Source organism: Sphaerodactylus townsendi, linkage group LG05 (genome assembly GCF_021028975.2).
Source record: "Sphaerodactylus townsendi isolate TG3544 linkage group LG05, MPM_Stown_v2.3, whole genome shotgun sequence".
NCBI lineage: Eukaryota > Metazoa > Chordata > Lepidosauria > Squamata > Sphaerodactylidae > Sphaerodactylus > Sphaerodactylus townsendi.
This window is the reverse complement of record NC_059429.1, coordinates 79,320,683-79,341,207: the sequence shown is the minus strand read 5'-3', so window position 1 is coordinate 79,341,207 and position 20,525 is coordinate 79,320,683. Positions and strand designations below refer to the sequence as shown.

Sequence of the window (20,525 nt, the reverse complement as noted above, 5' to 3'; positions counted from 1 at the left end):
GGCATCTTCAAAATTCTGCTCAGTCACTCTATGATATGGTAGATTCTGATCACATTAGTGCAGATGGATGCTTTGTTTTGCTAGAATACATTGATTACTATCCATCTCAATCTGGAGAGATAAAAATGTGAAATGAGTGCCAATATTTTCGTTGCTTTTTCTAATGTGTTAGGTTATGTTTGTGAAACAACAGACATGCAAGAATTAAAATGTTAAATTCTGCTCTTGAGCAATTTCTGAATGAGACCTGTAGACAGTACAGCATACCACATTGTGCCTAGGCATTTGTGTGTCTTTCTGGTTAATGATCAGACATGGTACTTTGGTCAGACATTCCAGTGTTGCTCTCTAGATTATGGTAGTTTTTGGTCTCCCCACCTTCTCTATGTATTGCTCAGTTAAGCAAGTCTAATTTCTTTTTCAGTTTATGTTGTTTATCTATAGCCATGTTTTAAATCTGTAATGACCTCCAGATGTTTAAACCACAACTTGATGGAGGGTTTCAAAATTGGTTTCAGATTATCCGTACCGAGGGAGAATAGTAAAATGAGTAAATAAATACCCCTTCTCTATGTCATTTTAAACAGCTCTGTGAATGTGTGTCCTGGCTGCATAAGTTAATTGTCACAGGTTTGGTTTAGACAAAATTTAGTACTGCTTCTAGGGCTACCAGACTGCAAACACATGAACTTTTCTGTTTCTTGAAAATCCTAGCAGCTCTGAAAGAGTATGCAGCAATGACTTGCCCTGCTTCTGTCATTCACAATTTTCCATTCTTTTACTTGCTGAAACTTTCAGGAATCTTGCATACCTCGTAGTAAGCAGTTGTGCAGTGGCAAAATAGATGGTGAGAGAAGCTGTAGCATGGCCACAGGAAAGCAATGTCAGGAGTATAAACAACAGCATCACTGTTTTGAAGAAATGGCAGCAAATCATGACATGAAATTATAAATAGTGATGAAGCATCTTGCACATATATATAATACTGAACAAGATAAATTGTTTACCTGTTAAAGGGTATTCCTCCTTTCCCCACTTACTGCAGTGAGTAAGTCAATTGGTACCACATTTATTTGAATGTTGGCTTTCACAACCCATCCCTTCCGTACAGAGTAGTCTGGTTTATCAGGAGAAGGCAATCTCAATATTGCAGTGTTGGAAAATGTTTTCCTGTAGCACTGTTATGATTATTTTAATTCAGTTTCTTCACTGACCTTCCCTGGAGGCTCAAGGCAATTCACAACCTTCTTTAAAACAATATAAATCAACAATAAATATATTAAAATATTTTGTTAAAATGTATCCTACTCTAAACAGTAACTATACACTATTGCAACAGCCAGACCTTAGAAGTCTAATCCTTTGACTATCAGGTCATTAATTTTTTTGATGTCACCCTTGCAGAAAGGATTGATGGATGGGGAGGGAAGAAAAAGACTATTGTCTTTAAGAAAAAAGATGAAGAAGAAGGGAGAGTGGGATTGGGAAGGAAGAAACAAAAAGAGGGGAAAGGGGAGGGTGAGATGTAACACTGTAGTTGCCTCAACCATATGCCTGGTGGAATGGCCCTCTCTTTTAATGCAGAATTGCTTTAAATTCTTTGAAACTTTGGTCTCTCGAGACAGAGTGTTCTACCAGGTGGTGGCCAGAGCTAAAAAGTCCCTGGCCCTGGTTGAACCAAACCAAATTTCCCTTGAGCTGGGGATCACCAACAGATTTTCGTTTGCTGAATGTAGTGGCCTTTGAGGGACATAACAGAAGAGGCGATGTAGGTAGGAAAGGATATAATTCATGTGTTGTTTATCAAGGGCTGTGCCTGTGAAATGAGAACATGACAACTGATGAGGCTACAAAGAAGGAAGGAGAGATCCAGACGGCAACTCTTGCTGAACAAGGCGAGGATATCACACCAAGCAAAGATCGAGGAGTTCTGAAGGTAACACTGTGAATTAAATTAATCTAAATGCTCCTAAACTAGTTTAATAAATGGTGAAATATATCTGGTGACTATTGAAACAGCTGCACTTAAAAAAAATCTTCCCTGTTTTCATTGCAGCTAGAGCCAAACTAGGTGCAAAGTGCCCACAAGTCTGACCTACGGCTGCTTTTGCCATTTTGGGGAAGAATTAGGTCATTTAAAAATATGCAGGCGGCACAACAGGATCACATTATCTCTCCTCCAGGTGCCTTTTCAGGTGCTGAACCAATCCTGCAGCTGGTTCAGCATTTGAAAAGACGTGTCTTGTCCTAGACAGGCCTTACCAAGTGGAGTCAATAGTCATTCACAGCTGTTTAATGGAATCAATCACCAAGTAGTTTAATGGAATCAAGCACCAAGCACATAGTAGTTTAATGGAATCAAGCACCAAGTACAGAAGGGTGAAACGGAACCGAGTCCAGAGTTCAAACCAAGATCAAAAATGGATTCAGGCACCAGAACCGTAAACAGTGACTTGCAAGTCCATGTGTGACATTGCTGCCACAACACCACTTGACTACCAACCCCTTTTATAGCAGATATCCCACCCACCAGTGCAAACACTTCATGCAGCTTTTGTTACTGCAGTCTGGCTCCTGCAAAGACTTTTTGGCAAAGCCGGTTCATGCCCAGAGCTGCTAGCCTGCTACTGCATGTTCTTCCTGGCAAATTGGCATGCAGCTTCCTCTGGTGACGCTTTTGGGGCTCTGGAGACAAAGGGGGCGAGAAGGCTGGCCGGGCCTGTCTTGGTTTGGTGTCAGGAGGCTGGAGAATCTTGGAGCTGGGGCTCAACTGTGGCTCCCAGCCTGCTTGCTCTGTCAGAGTCTCTGGACCTGGTTCTGCAGAGACTACTGAAGGTTCTGCCTGAGCCTCTGGGCCAGGTTCTGCAGAAGGCTCAGCCCCCAAGCCTGCAGGCATTACCTGGGACTCTGGGGCCAAAGCTATGCCCTCTTTCCTGCCTCAGTCCTCCTCCGAAGGATCTCCAGACATGCTGGACTGGGACACAGCAAGGTCTGGGGTGGGGATGGGGGACAACAAGATCTCTTGCTCCTACTGTCCAATGGGCCCAGTTGGGGTTGGGCCCTCACAGCATTTTTAAATGGCTAAATTCTTCTATAAAATTGTGTTAGCAGCCATGGGTCAGAGTCATGACCACAATAACACCTAGTTTGGTCCTTAGGGTGTGGTACTCCAAGTCTGTAATAAACTAACATGACAAAACAATCCCTCAATATACAGTAATTCTTAAATATTTTACATTAGGCTGTTTACTGAAGTAGTCACATGGCTGCTTCTTCAGTCATGCTGCTCCCACATGATGATGATGCCCTCTGTGACAAGCCCCTTTTCTTCCCTATTGAGAGGATGCACACAACCTCCTAAGATTTGTGGGATCTAGCTTTGTTTTGAACTATCAACCTCCCCCTCAATTTCCAGATACTTTACAGCAGTGAGTGTGTAGGCTTTGGTTTTGTTGATGTGAGATAAGTTTTATGGTACACAAGAAGATTATTGAGATCCCTGAGACTGGATTAATACATAAACAACTAAGAAGTTTGTTTTATTTGCAGGTTGTTTTTAAAGGAACTAACCAGCAGCACAGGTCTCTAGGTAGGCAGTGTAGAAACCTGATTGAAGCACAAAAATTTAAACTGGTTATGACTTCAGAGAGTACTTAGACTTTTCTACAGTGCTTTCAGGACCAACAGACTCTTCTTGGCTAGCCACTAGTTTGGATCCTCTCTCACACACAGGATTCCTGCCCTTTCCCCAAACTCAGACTAAATTGTACCAAGTCTGCTTGTCACCAGAGACAGGCCTAACAATTGAGCACTCTCTTCTCTCCCAGAGATAGAGCTAACCACTCCACCACACTACCAGGCAGAGCTACCATTCACTCTGTCTGCTCTTTTTCTGGAGCCAGATCTAAGTTGTTACAGCTCTTTCCCTGAGGCAGAACTCAACTCCTTTTCTCATCTCCTTCTTGGAGGTGATTGGATGCTGGAGCAGCACTCCTGTAGCTCATCTGCTGATTTTCCCTTCACGGGCAGGACAGTATGGTGCAGTGGTTAAGAGTGGTAGACTCTAATCTGGAGAACCGGATTTGAGTCCTCTGACCTCCTCACGAGTGGCAGACTCTTATCTGGTGAGCTGGGTTTGTTTCCTCGCTCCTACCCATAAAGCCTGCTAGGTGACCTTGGGTGAATCACAGTTCTCTGAGAATTCTCTCAGCCCCACCTTCCTCGCAAGGTGTCTGTTGTGGGTAGTGTTTGTAAGCCACTTTAAGACAGACTCCTTACAGGAGAGAAAGGTGGACTCTTCTTGTTCCTGTCTGCCCCACATTCATTGCCACTGTGAATGCACAGGCATTTACAGCAACAATGGACCATCTACATGGCCATTTCCTCCATGCCTGCTTTGCCTCAGTCCCCCATGGCTACCATCTCCATTGCTGCCAAAGGATTTTTCTTTAAATCAGACCTATTACTGCAGCCTTATATTCTTAAAACAATCTATTGCCACAACCTGCTATACTCTGTCTCAGAAAAAAGATGTTAGTACAGTCAGTTAAGGTGCAGTGGTTGAGAAAATTGTATGCTTTTGCATTAGAATATTAGAATTATCATTCTTTTTTTAACATGCTGCCTTTGTCAAAACCATTATTTGGCGTATAATGGTGTATAATTAAACTAAATGCCAAAATTTATTTTTACTTTCAAAAGGATGGATAGGGGAGCAGCAAGGTAAGCACTGGAAGGAGCATCCTACAACAAAGAAGGTCCATCATGTTGACTTCTGTGGTGGAGGAATATACAATCCTGCATACATCTTTTTCTGAGACAGACTGTAGTTTCTCTGAATTTCCAGCTTGCTTTTAAATAACGCACATCTTTCGCTCTCTTCAGTGCAGAATGCACAGCAAAAGGATGGAAACTTAATTTTGTAAACTGAAAGCTGGAAACTGAAGGTAGTCAATAGTAGACAATGCCAGTAGATTGATATATTGCTATATGAAGCATGGTGTTTTGGGTATAGTGTTAGACTAGGCTCTAGGAAATTCAGGGTTGAATTGCTGCTTTCCCATGGAAGTTTGATGGATGACCTTAGACCAATCACATGCTCGGCCTAACCTGTGTCACAGTGTGAAATGGAGAAGAGGAGAATGATTTGAACCACTTTGTGTCCCTGTTGAAGAAAAAGGTGGGGTATAAATGGAGAGAGGTGGAATATAAATGAAGTAAAAAATAAATTCACCATATGTATTGTCGAAGGCTTTCACAGCCGGAATCACTAGGGTGCTGTGTGGTTTCCAGGCTGTATGGCCGTGTTCTAGCAGCATTCTCTCCTGATGTTTTGCCTGCATCTGTGGCTGGCATCTTCAGAGGATCTGATAGTAGGAAAGGAAAGCAAGTGGAGTATATATACCTGTGATTAACAATGAAGATAGCAAGGTCAATAGGTGAGGGCATCTGAATTGAAGTAGCCTGGCCTTTGTTTCCTTTGATTGTTCATTGTCTATAGTCATCCTGTGTCATACAAAGACATAAAGGATGGCCTGCAGCCTTCTCATGAGGTTTCATGAAGTGTGTATAATTCATTCTACTGTATATGTAGCTCAGGCTTCCATTGCATGCCAGACTTTAATTGGGTCATTTTATGAGTTCTTCTATGTCTGCTTTGCTGAGTGGCCAGCTGAAATGTCCACTGAGACTTCATCTTAATGAGCCCTCACTGAAGCTGGCCAGCCATTCACTGCCATGCTGGCAGGGGCTGATGGGAATTGTAGTCCATGCTGGCAGGGGCTGATGGGAATTGTAGTCCATGAACATCTGGAGTGCCATAGGTTCACCACCAGTAACTTAGGACCAATTTTTGATTGTGTGAATTGGCCTTAAATGTTCCCGAGTTCAAAGCAGAATGGATTAAATCCCATCACAAGTGTAGTTATATATTAGTACTTATACCTTGTAGAAATGGATTTCCTGGTATAATAGATAGTTTACTTGCTTTCCTTGTATTTTTGTGTCATTTATCAGCTGCCTCATTCATTTCCGTATCTGGTTGCAGAACATGTTCATTGTGGAAGAATTCTTGCAAATGATCATGAGCAGTGCTTGAACTCACTCCAGTTTTTTTTTGTATCTTCTAGATTGTGAAGAGACCAGGGAATAAAGATGAATCTCCTATGATTGGAGATAAGGTTTATGTCCACTACAAAGGAAAACTGGCCAATGGGAAAAAGTTTGATTCCAGCCGTGACAGGAATGAACCATTTATCTTCAGCCTGGGCAAAGGTAAAGAATGGAAAAGGTGGAGAAAGGTAAAGAGAGAGCCTTAGGGATGTAAACTAGTTGTTGTCAACTAAATGACAGCTTATTTATATTTCATTGTGTGATCGAGAGCAAACAGAGGGCTGAGAGATGGCAAATATCTGGATTTGCCACTGGATTTGCCACTGCTGTGCAGATCAGTCACTTTGTTTCGTTGCCTCATTTTACTGTTGTGAAATGTTAAGGCATGGATCAGTATACATCAGTTGTAGCCTTGAATATACATTAAACTTAACTTCCATTCCTCCCCGCTTGCTGTGTGAGAATTCTGTCATCTATTTTTGAAATAAGAATAAGAATTTTATAACTATCACCAAATAAAAAAGTTGACAAAACCTGTGAGAGAAAACAGTTTATTAAACCCCCACCCCATTCTATATTAATCCAAATAATTAGAGATGTGTTTACCAGGAGAAATGAAGAGAAAAATACATAACTGATGTCAACAGGTATATTCATTCTGTCAACAAGACGTTAACTTGACTTGCCCTTTCGTGTTCTATGAACACAATTTTTTGAGAAAACTGAAATTCTTTCATTTCTCTTTTTGATGTCTGTGATTACAGTAAACAAAGTAAATATCACTATAAGCACACAGAGTGTTTATTAAAGGGACCTTCTTCTATAGAGACATAAAATAGCACATGCCTTTGTGAATTTGTTTCCCACAGATAATTCACAAAACCCTTAGCGTAAGAATTATTTTGGCCTGTAGCATCTGGAGACTTTCAACTCTTGTTTCCCTCTTGTACTTGAATTCCTCCCCCCCCCCCCAAAAAAAAAAAATTGGAAGAATGTTAGATCCTTTAAGCTGGAAAGAATGTTATGGCTTTCATTGTCCCCCATTTCTGAGGATGGTATCCTTTAAGTATAATGTACTCCCCCCTTGCGAAAAGAAACAGAAGAGAGGAAGAAGAATTTTCTGTAGGTGCATTCTGACTGAGAGGTCTTCTTCAAGGTGGTTTGCTGAAGATCAAACCTATGCAGCTTCCAGCAGCAGTGAGATGCTTTTATTTTGGCAAACGTTTAACTGCTGAGAGCTGTATAGATTGATTTTATAAGTTTTGCTGTGCTTTCTGAAACTATGGAAATCAAATTACTTATTGTTCCAGGTGAAGAATTGCAGATCCATAAAACTATCACATGGTTCTTACCACTGATGTGGTCATGATTGTGACAGATGCGCACTCTCCCCTTGTTGCTTCTGGCTGACTACGTAGCTTTTATTGAATCTATAGGCCTGCTGCAGTTCCTAAATGTGCAGACATTTCTTACTGAAAGTAATGCTGTCCTGCATATATCTGGGCCAGCAAAAATCATTCAGAGCTTGCTTGAGCAATTGTCTGATGCTGAAGAAATTGAGATTAATAGTTTGATTATATTTTGCATAACTGTTTAGTTATTCGTCCATTGTAGTATACATATTTGAAATATCAGTGGATGGTGTAAAAAGGAAGTGAAGTTGTCTATTTGTCTTGTTTTGCTAAGCCTCCTTAAACAGATTTTTTTTATTCCTTTTCATCAGGCCAGGTTATCAAGGCATGGGATATTGGAATTGCCACCATGAAAAAGGGAGAGATTTGCCACTTGCTGTGTAAACCAGAATATGCATATGGTTCTGCTGGCAGTGTCCCCAAAATCCCCTCCAATGCAACACTGTTCTTTGAGGTAAGTGTGTGTATGTAAACTGAGTAAAAATGTAGTCCTAAATAAAGTTACAGATATAACTCTGTTTAGGAGAATGCTGCACATTTAGTAACTAATATAACTGAACAGACTTCCCCACCCCACCCCCGCCGCCGCCAACATATTAACCCTGTATCCTTTGAATAAGAGCCACATTCTGGAACAGTGTGCCCCAAACTGCTTCATTGCCAGTTGATCATGTTGGAAATTGGGCACTGGCGGCCAGAAATTGAAACAGACCTGAGAATAAGCTGCTCGGCTACCTTCTCCATTCCATGTGATATGTTAGCCATCCATCTCTCCTTTCATTAGTTTAATCACTAACCAACAGTGTAGAAAATTTAATATCCTCTTTTCCTATCAGCATATGCTCCTATAGTGAAAACTGCCTTTTAACATCAATTCAATATTGTTGGAGGGGGTATCTGGGAGAGTGAACATAAGGGTGGTCTTAGATGTACTGGAGAAATGGAACAGTGGTTAAGCCTGATCTCTTTCACTGCATCCTTTGACAAGCGTTGCTAACCAGACCCACTGCAGTTGTTTTTCTTGATTGTACTCTTGTATTGTGTGGGGTTCTTTTTAAAAAGTAATCTTTGTCACTGCAGCATTTTTTTCCAGAAATAAAAAGTTTAACTACAGGTTACTCTGCTGAGCTTAGATTCTGTCCATCGTCATCGATGTGTGTTAAGGCTGGCAGTGGAGATTATTTATAAAGTAGGCTTAGCTTTTGAAAATCTTTGTATCATCCCCTTCTCATTGTATTCAGGAAATGAAACAGCACAGTGTATGATAAATACTTGATCTCTCATCCAGACAGAAGAAACTGAGGTAGCAGTACAGCCACTAGACGATTTTATCACTGAAAATGCATTCTTTGTCAGATTTTCTATGCTATAATTGAGCAGAACACTATTATGAATATCCTCATTAAAGTACACAGTAAAACAAAAAAAACTCAATGAAACAAATATAGCATCTTCAAAACAACACTGATATTATCCTAAGCTTAAAAATTGAGCAGCCCAATCCAGGGGTGCGTGTGTGCATGTGTGTGTGTGAGAGAGGGGGGGGGGGAGGGAGAGGGAGAAAGAGAGAGGGAGAGAAGCAGCTCTTGGAACTAATGTGAGGGCATGAGGACACATTTATCCACTCCACTGGCTGACAGGGAGGGCAACAGGGGGGCCGGTAGAGGCTGCACAACTCAGTGGTGCCCAAGCTGGAAGAATCTGCTACCTGCAGAGCTGCTCTGGTCTAAAGGTGCGTTCTGGCACGGCTGGATTTGGCATTCCTGGGGGCAGAGTCAATTTTAGTCGGCTTCCACTAGACTTTCAGCCAGGGAATGCCGTGGTGTAGCCCTCAGACTTATACTTTGATAACATATGGTTGAAGTGTGTTTCCCCAATGGACTTGTGTGGCTGGCAGCAGGGTTTTTTTCCCCTCCGCTGCTTGCTGTGCTGCCTGGAGCTCCATTGGAGATGGCATGGAGTCACCTTTGCCATACTTTCCCCAGCACCACTGAGCTGTGCCCTTCATCTGGATTGGGCTGTCAATAACATTTAGAAGAGAAACACATAAGTCCCCTGATGCTATCTTTGAAAAACAGATATTTCTTGGTACTGAAAGGACAACAATTGCAACAAAAATGATAAGAGATACTGAATGGGAAACATTGCTAGCAACTTAATTTGTTGGTAGCTTTTAAGCCTGTGGGGATGAATGTTAGATATTAGTGTCATGTGTAAACAATCCATTAAGTGGAGAAAAAAGTTCATTCTTCTAGAGTTATTGAGTTACTCTACAGTTCTAGAGTCACTGCAAGAGTGATCATCAAAAAAGTCCTGCATTCACAGGAGCATAATAAGTTTCCTACATTAGAATTAGTACATGATTTTTATTCAGCTACAACATTCCTTTAAATGTCAAACATACTTATTTGGTTTCATTACATGCAAAAGCAAATTATCTAAAGCAGACAAAGTTGCATGGATGGAGTGGGAGAATCTGACTGATTCTGGCATAAATTTCATCCTTAATATGTATGTTATCAGAGCTGGTTGAGTGTTTTGGTTATCTGATAGGAATCAGTGGAAATTTAATTTTTGTTTACTTGAGAGCACTTAGTGACCAAGGGAAAAAGGGAAAATTTTAAATTGAGGTGCTAACCTTAGAAATTAGTAGCACACCTAGAAGTAATTATATAGAAGCATCATATAATAATGGGCCTTTAACACTGCCCTAACTATGGCAGGGGAAGGATATACTTGCTGACCTTGGGAAATTGTGAATGGAACTAGGCCATAGCAATGGTATATCTGGTATGCTGATTCTTAATGGAGACAAGAATGGGAAGTCATACATAAGCCACTATAATATCACTCCTATCCCTTTCCTATGGGAGACTACGACACTTATTATAACTTAATTGAACATGGTTATTAAGTGCTGGCCACAGTAGTTGCTGGCCACAGTGATGCTCTCAATATTAGGACACTGGGCCCATGGAAAACCCCTGGAAGTTATGTCATGCCTCTCTAGGAATCTCTGAATACTCAATGGTTTCCATCCAAAAGAGTGTAAGTGCAGAGTAATTATCTGATGAGCTTATTTATAATTTGTGAATCAGTCCTCATATATAACATCCACATGACAGAAATGTGACCAGTTTAAGGACTTTGGATCAATCCTGTGCCAGGAATTCCATGCTGGGAATTTGATTCCCAAGCATGTGGGCCCACTTTGGATTGGTACATAGGGAGAGAGACTTTAAAGCCCTCCTCCTGTACTATTCTCACAACCTGAAACAGCCTCCAGCAAACCTCTGTTTGCCCCTTAGGTGAACTTACACATACAGATAGCTAACATAAGGGGGAAAGTGACTGATTAGGATCATGGTCATGTGAATCAGCCCTTGAATCCGTTGTTTGTGTTTCTCGTTAGGCCTCTTTTTGCTTTACATGTGACATATTACATGTGATTTATCACTTCTTTAAGATTCTTACTCCTGGCTTGCTTGGTTTTTTTAAAAAAGATTGAGCTGCTTGATTTCAAAGGAGAAGATTTATTTGAGGATGGAGGCATCATCCGCAGAATTAAAAAGAAAGGTGAAGGATACTCCAACCCCAATGAAGGAGCTTCAGTACAAAGTAAGTGCTAGTTTGGATGAGGGGCAGCAGCTTAACAGCTGATGGGCATGGACGTTTTTTTTTCCTTCTGAGGAAAGTATGAATGGTTATAGTGAGAAGATCAGCTTCAAACTTGAAAAAGTACATTAACACATTTTGTGCTGGAACATTTTCTAATATTGTACATTTACGAGATGCCGACAAAGCCTATCAATTTCTGCAGCGAAGCCATGTTCTTGTTTGACTGAATCAGCTATCCTTGCAGTTATGTTACTTTAATTCCAAAACCTGTGCTTTCTCACTTGTCCCCAAATAGCCAAATTGGTTTTGACTTTGCTGCTCAAATGCCTGGATTCCTACAGCCAACTTTCCTACACCAGCCTCTTTTATGTCCTTTAACCCTTTTTATCTTGGTTGCCTTTCGTCAATTCTGCACAACATAATTATACCGGGTTACATTCAGCATTTAAAAATCTGGGTCTATTTTATCCTGGTTTCTCCCTTCGTGTGGATCCCCATTTCTGTGAAGGAATCGGATTAAGACCAGGAAGAAATACTTTGATTTATTTTGTACGAGCTCGGGTTTTTTGTTTTTACAATGCAGTTACAGCACATGTGCTTGAACATTTCCGGTGTGCTGCACCAAAGGCAATGCTTCTGATTGGCGGATCCACAGCAACCGCAGGAAAACCAAGCAGGACACACACACCCCATTTCTCTAGCTTTGGAAAGGAGCCGGTGCAGTGAGCAACATGGCAAGCACATTGTGCTATTCAAAGAAAAATGTTTGACGCACACAGGGAGTGGGGCTGTCACAGGGTGAGAGCATTCTGCCAGGCAGGCGCTTCCCCACCCCTCCCCCCAGGACCCTATTGGGAATGTGAGCCCGGAGCTGGGGGGCTGGGCTCTCTTGGCTGTGGCTCGACTGCTGCCAAAAAGCTGCCACAGCCACCAAACTGCTGCCACCTAAGGCTGCCCCTGGGAATTCATAAGAAGAGGGGAAAGCCAGGCATACCTGATGTTGTTGAAGCCTCCTGAAGCTATTGGTTCCTGGAAAGGACTGAGAAGGCCCAAAAGAAGACAAGTCAGATGAAACCAAATGTGTCTGAGGCTTCCCAAAGTAGACCAAGTGGGATCTGACTGAGGAGTCAATGGGATGATGAGGGGAAGAGCTGGGAAAGTGCAGAGCCAAAGAGGCAGAGGCCTGTCTTGCCCAGCCTTAATTTTTTTTTTTTATTTTAGATTTATAGGCCGCCTTTTCCCCGAAGGGCTCAAGGCGGCTCAACAACATGGCTGTTATTAACAGCAACTCAACAACATAACGTAAACATTAAAACTCCGGCAGCAATTACATATAATTAAAACAATCCAAGCCATTCAACCCGTATAAAACAGTTCAAACAGGCGCCCGTTCCTAAGGCTAAAAGCAAGGGAAAAGAGGAAAGAAGAAAGGGAGGGAACAGGTGGGCCCAGATGGAATCACAGCAGGCCCAACCGAGATGACAAAGATGGAAATTCGGCAGAGTTTCAGTGGGGGGCAGTAGAACAGCGGCCAGCCTCTCCAAAGGCCCGGTGGAATAATTCTGTCTTACAGGCCCTGCGGAACTCGCCAAGATCCCGCAGGGCCCGGACTGATGGGGGTAAGGTATTCCACCAGGCTGGGGCCAGAGCCGTAAAGGCCCTGGCCCGGGTCGAGGCCAGCCGCATCGTCGCGGGGCTAGGGGTCGCCAGCAATTCTGCCACTGCCGAGCGCAGTGGCCTATGTGGGACATAAGGGGTGATGCGGTCCCGTAGATATGAGGGCCCCATGCCGCGTAAGGCCTTAAAGGTTATTACCAGCACCTTGAAGACGATCCGGAACTCCACTGGGATCCAGTGCAGACGGCGTAGCACAGGGGTGATATGGTCTGAGTAATCACCACCTGTCAGAAGCCGTGCCGCTGCATTCTGGACCAGCTTCAACTTCCGGATCAATCGCAAGGGAAGGTACCTTCAGCTCCACCCCACCCCCACCCCGGACACCTAATATATTCGAGCCAGTTGGGCCTCTAACAGTCCTGTCCTCAGGGTACCATGTGGCCAACTTGAAGGACAGCTCCTGACTCCCCCCCCCCCCCACTGCAGGACAGCAATGGCGGCCCTGGGTAAGTTCCAGACCATTCTTTATCAGAATGCTGGACATTTATTTCAAATTTTCTGGAAGAAGAGGAAATATTGTATCACCATGTAACATGACATTGGATCTCATCAATCAGTTATGGCATAAGACCTATCCTCAGCATTGATGAAACAAATATATATAGTTGTATGTAAAACAAATAGATGTTAATCTGTGAATTAAATAATAGTTTAAACACTGATGTGCTTAACCAAGTCAAATAAAATATATCCTTCGAAGGTTGGAAGTAGGGAGAGACCTACTTATTAGCTTGGACTGTACCCCAGCTGTAAAAGTGCAAATTAATCGCGGTAAGGAGATAACCTTTCTTTATGTCTGAGAAGAAATATAGCTGTGATTGGGAAACCAGATTCAAACCAAGTAGTCCTGGTTACAGAGTTTGTTTGTTGTAAGTAGAGAAGAGACAATAATGGCTTCAGTAGGGATTTTGTGGCATAGCAGGTAACCTGTTGTCACAGAAATGTGGGCCTGGTAAAAGGGTTCAAGTAGAGAGTGAGATTCAAGTTACCATCATTGTGCAGCTATGATAGATCCTTGGCGCAAAAACAAAAAAGGGGGACACCCTCTTGCCACATCACAAGTGACACCCTGCACCAGGACAAGCAAAAGCTGGCTTTTTACTAGATATGCAAAATAAATACCCCACAGTACAGGAAACAAAAGCTGCAGGGGGAAAAGGATAGTGAATAAAGTTTGTTTTGCCTGCTCCATGCAAGTGTCTTTTGTTTTTGTTTTGTTTGTTTTCCGGGGGATGTCTGCAAAGCTACGATGACACACATATGCGTATATTTGAGCTTTTCTAATCATGTTGTTGTAGCTTCACAGATATCCCTCTGAAAACAAAAACAAAGGAAAAGTGACATTTGTGCGGGATTGCTAGGCAAAACAAACTGTATTACTCTACTTTTAACATGAAAATCATGCCAGAGGAAACCTCCGTGGTAAACCTTCAGAGAATCTGAGCTGCAGCGCACAAAAATGGTGGGTACAAATGGCAAAAATGAAAGTAAGAGGTTTTGGCAGGAGAAATAAAGTGTTTCTTGTCTGCTTTTGTTCGCTCAGCAGGTAGGAAACATCTTCAGTTGAGGGAGTGAGGAATCGCAAGGTTCTTGATTTTTGAAAAAAAAGGTTGAGAGAAATAAAAAGATTTGAGAACGTTTTGGGGAAGAGAGCTGGGCAAACTTCTTCCCCAAAGCGTTTTTTAGAACGTTCTCAAGATGTTTTTATTATTAACTTGAGTGTTAGGGCATAATTCACATTTCTGCTTCCTAAAATGCAGGCTGCAGTTGAATATTTGCATTCCACATAGTACTTCAGCCCCTCTGCTGTTTTAATCAAGCTTCAGATTGCTGTCAGTGCACAGAGTTCATGTGCCAGCCACATTCAGAACACAGTGTTCTGTGCTCTTCAAAACAACATTGCTCAAGGCAGTGAGAAAACAATAAGTCAGCTCAGCAGTTTAAATGATGTTCCCTAGCCTGGCTGAGGTTTCTTACTGTATAATCCAAGTGTAACTTTATCCAATTGATCTGTTTTATATAGTATTTAAATACTATTTGATAATCAAAAGTGCAAAGTTTTTGTCTTGTGTTGTATCTATATAATTCATATTGAAGAACATTTTTTTCTTACTTGTGGCTTATACTGGGGTAAACGTTGTTGGTCTTTAAGATTCTACTGGATTCAAATTTTGTTCTAGTACCATAGACTAACATGGCTACCCACCCATCTAACTTATGAAAAATCTTAAGAATTCAACAAGTAAAAATAGATTTTGACTTCCTTGCATAGTGACTTGATTGCAGTTGTGCCTTTTAATTATCTACTTTGAGACAGCAGCGTCTTGCAGCATGGATCTAATTAATAGAAACACTGTTCTGGAATTTGCAGATTAGTTTTGTACAAGTAAGTAATGGAGCATCATCTTATCTGACTAGTTCTCCGTGAAGTCTTAAAGCTGTTTCTGGCCTGTGTGACTTAGCACTGCTGAAAGGGAATCACATGATGGAATGTTCCTCTGTACAAAGTCCCTGCATATAGAAGCTTATTGCTGGCGTCTAGTTTTTTGAGAGTCTTCTATGTACAGGAAGTGCTTCATTTTATCATACCTTGCTGCTGTGTGAGTCTCCTTTTATATACACACCAAATGATGTATGAATGTGTGTATTCTCCATTATCTTGGCAAATGGGGAATGTTCAGATAGTCCAGTCATGTCACCAGCACTAGTCACATGGGGTTTTTCTAATCAATTGGCACTCCTCCCCTTTAGTGGAGTATTGATTAGGTGGCGAGCAGGGCCAGATTTAAGGCCGTTGGACCAATTGCTCCCAATCTACCCCAGTCTTGTTAAGTACACAAAACAACACATTGCAACATACACCTAACATCACGTGTACTTTTCAAAGGTAATCTACACTTTTTGTTTGTTTACTTGTAGGCTTACATGTGTGCAGTTTTATATTAAAATGTAGCTTACATCTATTTGGTCCATTAACTTGCACACACTTTTAAGTGCACATTTTGATTGCTTTCCATTATACCATAGAGATACATAGTCCATGATAGACTTTATTTATATTCCATGATTCTACAGACCTTGTCTGTGAACCTGGGGTCCCACCAAAAGTGTTCCCAGTTGGACCCTGCAGCTTCTAAGGCTGGCCTTGGTGGCAAAAATGATTGACTCTAGTGATACGGGGGGGAGGGGAGGTACCAAATGGCAACACTCAGGCTGTCCAGACTCAGTCCTGGTTTTTGTTGTTATGTGGATTGTTGGTTACAGCTTTGCTTCAGTCCAGTCTGGGGGCTTGTGGAAGCCATCCCATGGAAGAGCCTAGAACTTCTGGCAGTTTTGAAACCATGAGGGGAATTCCTTTTTTCTGGAAATAAAAATGTAAATTTGGGGGAAATTGAAATATATGGAGCACTTTCTGAAGAACCGCAGCTTATTTTACAGCTCCAACAAAAGGAAAATGTATCATTTATAATGTAACTATCACATAAAGTTCTACTTTTTGGCATACTTATAAAATGTAAAAGTGTAAATGTTTTCTTCAAGCAAATTGACAAATTCTAGAGAGAACACTGCAAGCTGCTGCACACTACACTATCTTGGCATATGTGTGCCAGCTTTTGCTATTTGAGAGAGATGAAAAAATAATAGTTGAAAACAGAAAACACAATTTCTGCAGTAAACAAATGAAAGGGTATTAAACACTATAATCATACATATTTTTAAGAAAACTGGAAACATTGCAACAATAAAGGTATCCTTGAAAATACGTTCTAGCGGTCTGAAGTATACCCAGGTATTAATGTTACCTAATTTTGTAGCTCATCTTGCATTAAAACTGTTGAAGCTATACGTTTTGAGTGAATAAAAATTTGTCTTGAAAAGCATTTCACTTATTCCAAAGGCAGGTTTTCAGCGCTCCCCCAGATTTCCAACTTCTCCATTAAAAAACCTGACAAAGGCTTTGGGGGAATTTTCCAGGCTTTTCCCAGGTGTCTACATTTTTGGAAGAGTCCGTCATCAGCTGGCCCTGCCTATTTACTGGTTATGATTGTTTCCCCAAAAGATAATAAATAACATCCTGTAAATATTAGTTTATGGTATGAAAATTCCTTCCCCCCCCGCCCTTTTGTGGTTGTGCTGAATCTTTAGATTTTTGTCCTACATGATGTGACCTGATTTTCTCCATATATATTCCTGTCAGGCTGCTGGCCATGGTGCAGCAAGCCACTTAGGTGTGCCATCCCTCACCCCTGGACTGAGTTGTCAGTGCTGACTTGGGTGTGACATGGCTAGAAGTTAGGGATGATAAGATAGGGTTTTTTTAAAAAAAAGACTGCCAAAGCTGAACTGATCTCTTCAGTTGATACCCCTATTCTCAACAAAGGGGTGAAAGCAAAGTAAATCCCATGCTGATATGATAATGACAAGTTCTAATGTCTACAATCCAGGAGTAGGAGATGGGGCTGGTGTAAGGGAAAGCCGCTAGTAACTAATGAATTAAATTGAACTGCACTCCAGAGGCAGCCTAACAACCCATTAAGGCATTTTTTCCTGAAGTATATATGTGCCCTTGAGATCCTTTTGTGCTATTTTTATCATGTGTGAATGTTATTAATTAGGGATACACCATGGGAGAAAAATTGAATGTACGTTATGGACCATGTATCTTTTGTATTCGTGGATCAGACTGATATTGAGCCAAGGCTCATCTGAAGTTTTATATGTAAAAATAGCTTAGCTGCCTTTGTTGCATATAACTTTATGAGATGTATATATGTAGCTTGTTCAGAGTTTATTTAGAATAAAATATAATTACAAATGTTAAACCACATTCAGTGACTTAACAGCTGTGTGTTGAGGCATTTGGTAATTCTGGAAGGGGAAAAACATGTGATTTGGAAAGTCCTTTGTTCAACTATATTTAATGAACTCACCAAATAGCAACAATTAGGCAAGCAACAATTTCTTGTCGCCTATGAGTCATGTATTCCTCATCTATGTAAACGTAGTTCCAGAGGGTATCTGTGTTGGTCTGCAGAATAACAGCCAGGGACAAGTCCAGTAGCACCTCAGAGACCAACAAGCATGTTGGGGTAGAAGCTTCCAAGAGTCAAAGTTCACTTCATCAGCTTTGACTTTCAAAAGTTTATAACCCAAAATTCTCATCATTTTTAAGGTGTGTCAGCACTCCAGTGCCACCACTGGACCCACCATTGTAGCAGCAGCACTGTCCCCACCCTCTCAGGGGTCTGGATTTGGCTGCCTGGGTAGGCTAACAAAATTGTATTTTGGTCATGTGCTCTTTTAATACCTGTCAAAATATTTGGTTGTTACTTCACAGCATGTAATTTTTCTCTCTTCTATACAGTCCATTTGAAAGGAGTTTGTGGTGGTAGAATATTTGATTGCAGAGATGTAGCATTTACTGTTGGAGAAGGAGAAGATCATGACATTCCCATTGGAATTGACAAAGCTCTGGAGAAGATGCAAAGGGGAGAACAATGTATTTTGCATATCGGAGCACCGTAAGTTGCACCCATAGATAAAACAGTCAGATTTCGCCTCTATCATGTTGAACATGTGGTTAGTTTGTTTTTGGTAAGCTTCTTTGTAACCCTGTTCCAATTGAAGTAATTTATATATGGAAAAGGAAGCTCATTATGCAATCAAGTTGTCTTGTTTTCTGTCTTAACACAGATTTCACAATGTCAAAAATAGTGTCAAATTATACTTTAGGGTTGGGTGGGTTGCACTGGTTTTATCATTTCCCCTTTCCTTGTAGAAAACATAATTGAACTTGACATGTCTAATGGATAGGAAAGAAAAATTAGTTTTTCAAGGCTTTTCAAGGCTTTTGATACGTAATGCATAGTGTGATAGTTGGAAGTCCCCAAAAGCTTGCAAAAATCCCATTAATGAAAATATATGTATGATATACTGAGTAAGGTATTAGTATTAAATAAGATGTGACGTGTATTATCACATCCATTCTGAATATAAAGGGAATATTCTTGAGCACAGTATATTGTGCAGAATGTGTGTGTTGCCACAGATGACTTCGTTGGCTGCTGGTTTCCTTGGTAACATCTGTTGTCTCCAGAGCTTGGTGTGTAGCTAGCCAGCCACCATTCTCTCCCCATGTGTGAATATATTCAAAATGCTGAAATGCCCCATCTTATGCCATTTATGTTGAGCTTTGTTTTCATGCTTTGTTTCAGGTATGGATTTGGTGAAGCAGGAAAACGTAAATTTGGCATAGAGCCGAATACTGAACTTATATATGAAGTTACACTGAAAAGCTTTGAAAAGGTGAAAATAGAATTTATTTTAATAGTAAACACACGTGCACATCTCATGCTTGACACTTTCCCAAAGGATCATTTCTATAAAGAAGACATAGGGGGTTGGCACTCTGGCATGTTTGTAACAAAGCCTGGTAAAAGAGATACATCAACCAAGATCACAGTGTTCTGGAGTGTTAGTTTGTTTTATTGTTTTGGGTGGGGTCCAAGACTTGTTCCTAGCGTTGTTCCCTTTGTATTTTTTTTCCTGGGCTGCAGACAAAAAAGTTCATGTCCTGCCAAACAGTGCTGAAAGGAGGGCAGGGCAGAATTTCTGAACAAGCTGTGCCCTCTTTGGGGTGCTGGAGAATGTGCCTATGTCTGTACAGCACAGCGAAGGAACAAGATGTACATAAGGTGGAGCAGTGGTGCCAGTCTCTATCCAGGGGAATGTTTGTAGGAGGAAAGCTTTGCTGATTGGTTTCTACTCCACCCTTTCTAGCCTCAAAAGGACTTGCAGAGGTTTCTCACCCTTTCTTGAATGTGTCTCACTCTATCAAGCCTCCTGAATTCTCAATGAAGTTTTAACTAGAGATGTAACCAATTTGGGAAGGCAGACAAAATGGCAAGCTTAATTTCAATGCTTTGGATCCTGAGTTAAAGTGTTTTATGCCATATTCTGCTCTTCTTTAATCTGTGAAACCAGATAAAGACTAACAGATTATGTATAACAATGTCTCTTCCTGCTAGCCATTATAGTGGAGGTTTTTGTTATTTGCTTTTTTGGGGTAGTCTTGCTCTAGTCCAGAGGTGGGATCCAGCAGGTTCTCACAGGTTCCCGAGAGTAGGTTACTAATTATTTGTGTGTGCCGAGAGGGGGTTACTAATTGGTGATTTTCCCACGTGATTTTTGCCTTACTCCTCTCAGCAGTAGCGGGCAGAACTTGAAGTAGTCTAGCAGGAGGTGCACCGGCATGCGTGGCAGCCTGCACCTGCATGCATTTGTTTCCCGCCCAAGGACCGGCGCAGCGGCTGCGTCCTTGCCACAGCCCTGCCCAGGAATGCCCGGCCACGCCCCTGTCATGCCCAGCCCAGCCCCATTAGTGCTACACCACAGTTTGAATCCCACCATCATGGGAACCTGTTACTAAAATTTTTGGATCCCACCACTGTTCTAGTCATTTCATTATTCCTCAATGTTTGCCTGCAGGCCAAAGAATCTTGGGAGATGGACACCAAAGAGAAACTTGAGCAGGCTGCCATTGTCAAAGAGAAAGGAACTGTGTACTTTAAGGTCTGTGTGTATCTAGAAATAATAATAGTAAATGTGACTTCTAATGAGTATTATTGCTGTTAATTGTTGTAAGTGACCTTTTTGTGACGCATAATGCTTAAGATATTTACCATTTGGGGATTATTATTAGCACTG

The 20,525-nt window shown here is 41.5% G+C and overlaps 1 protein-coding gene across 3 annotated transcripts in view; it reads left to right on the top strand.

The window, feature by feature from the left end:
• Positions 1–20,525, top strand: part of FKBP5 (FKBP prolyl isomerase 5) — a 67,069-nt gene that overhangs the window by 30,127 nt on the left and 16,417 nt on the right. For 2 of the 3 annotated variants that reach the window (XM_048498230.1, XM_048498231.1), the window contains exons 2-8: positions 1,809–1,936; positions 6,129–6,273; positions 7,835–7,977; positions 11,027–11,141; positions 18,184–18,340; positions 19,034–19,124; positions 20,307–20,390. In XM_048498230.1, the coding sequence (XP_048354187.1) occupies positions 1,832–1,936; positions 6,129–6,273; positions 7,835–7,977; positions 11,027–11,141; positions 18,184–18,340; positions 19,034–19,124; positions 20,307–20,390 (840 nt within the window). In that variant the 5' untranslated portion in view covers positions 1,809–1,831. Of the gene's footprint in view, positions 1–1,808; positions 1,937–6,128; positions 6,300–7,834; positions 7,978–11,026; positions 11,142–18,183; positions 18,341–19,033; positions 19,125–20,306; positions 20,391–20,525 lie in introns of those variants that run through there. The other variant, XM_048498232.1, reaches the window with a different exon arrangement.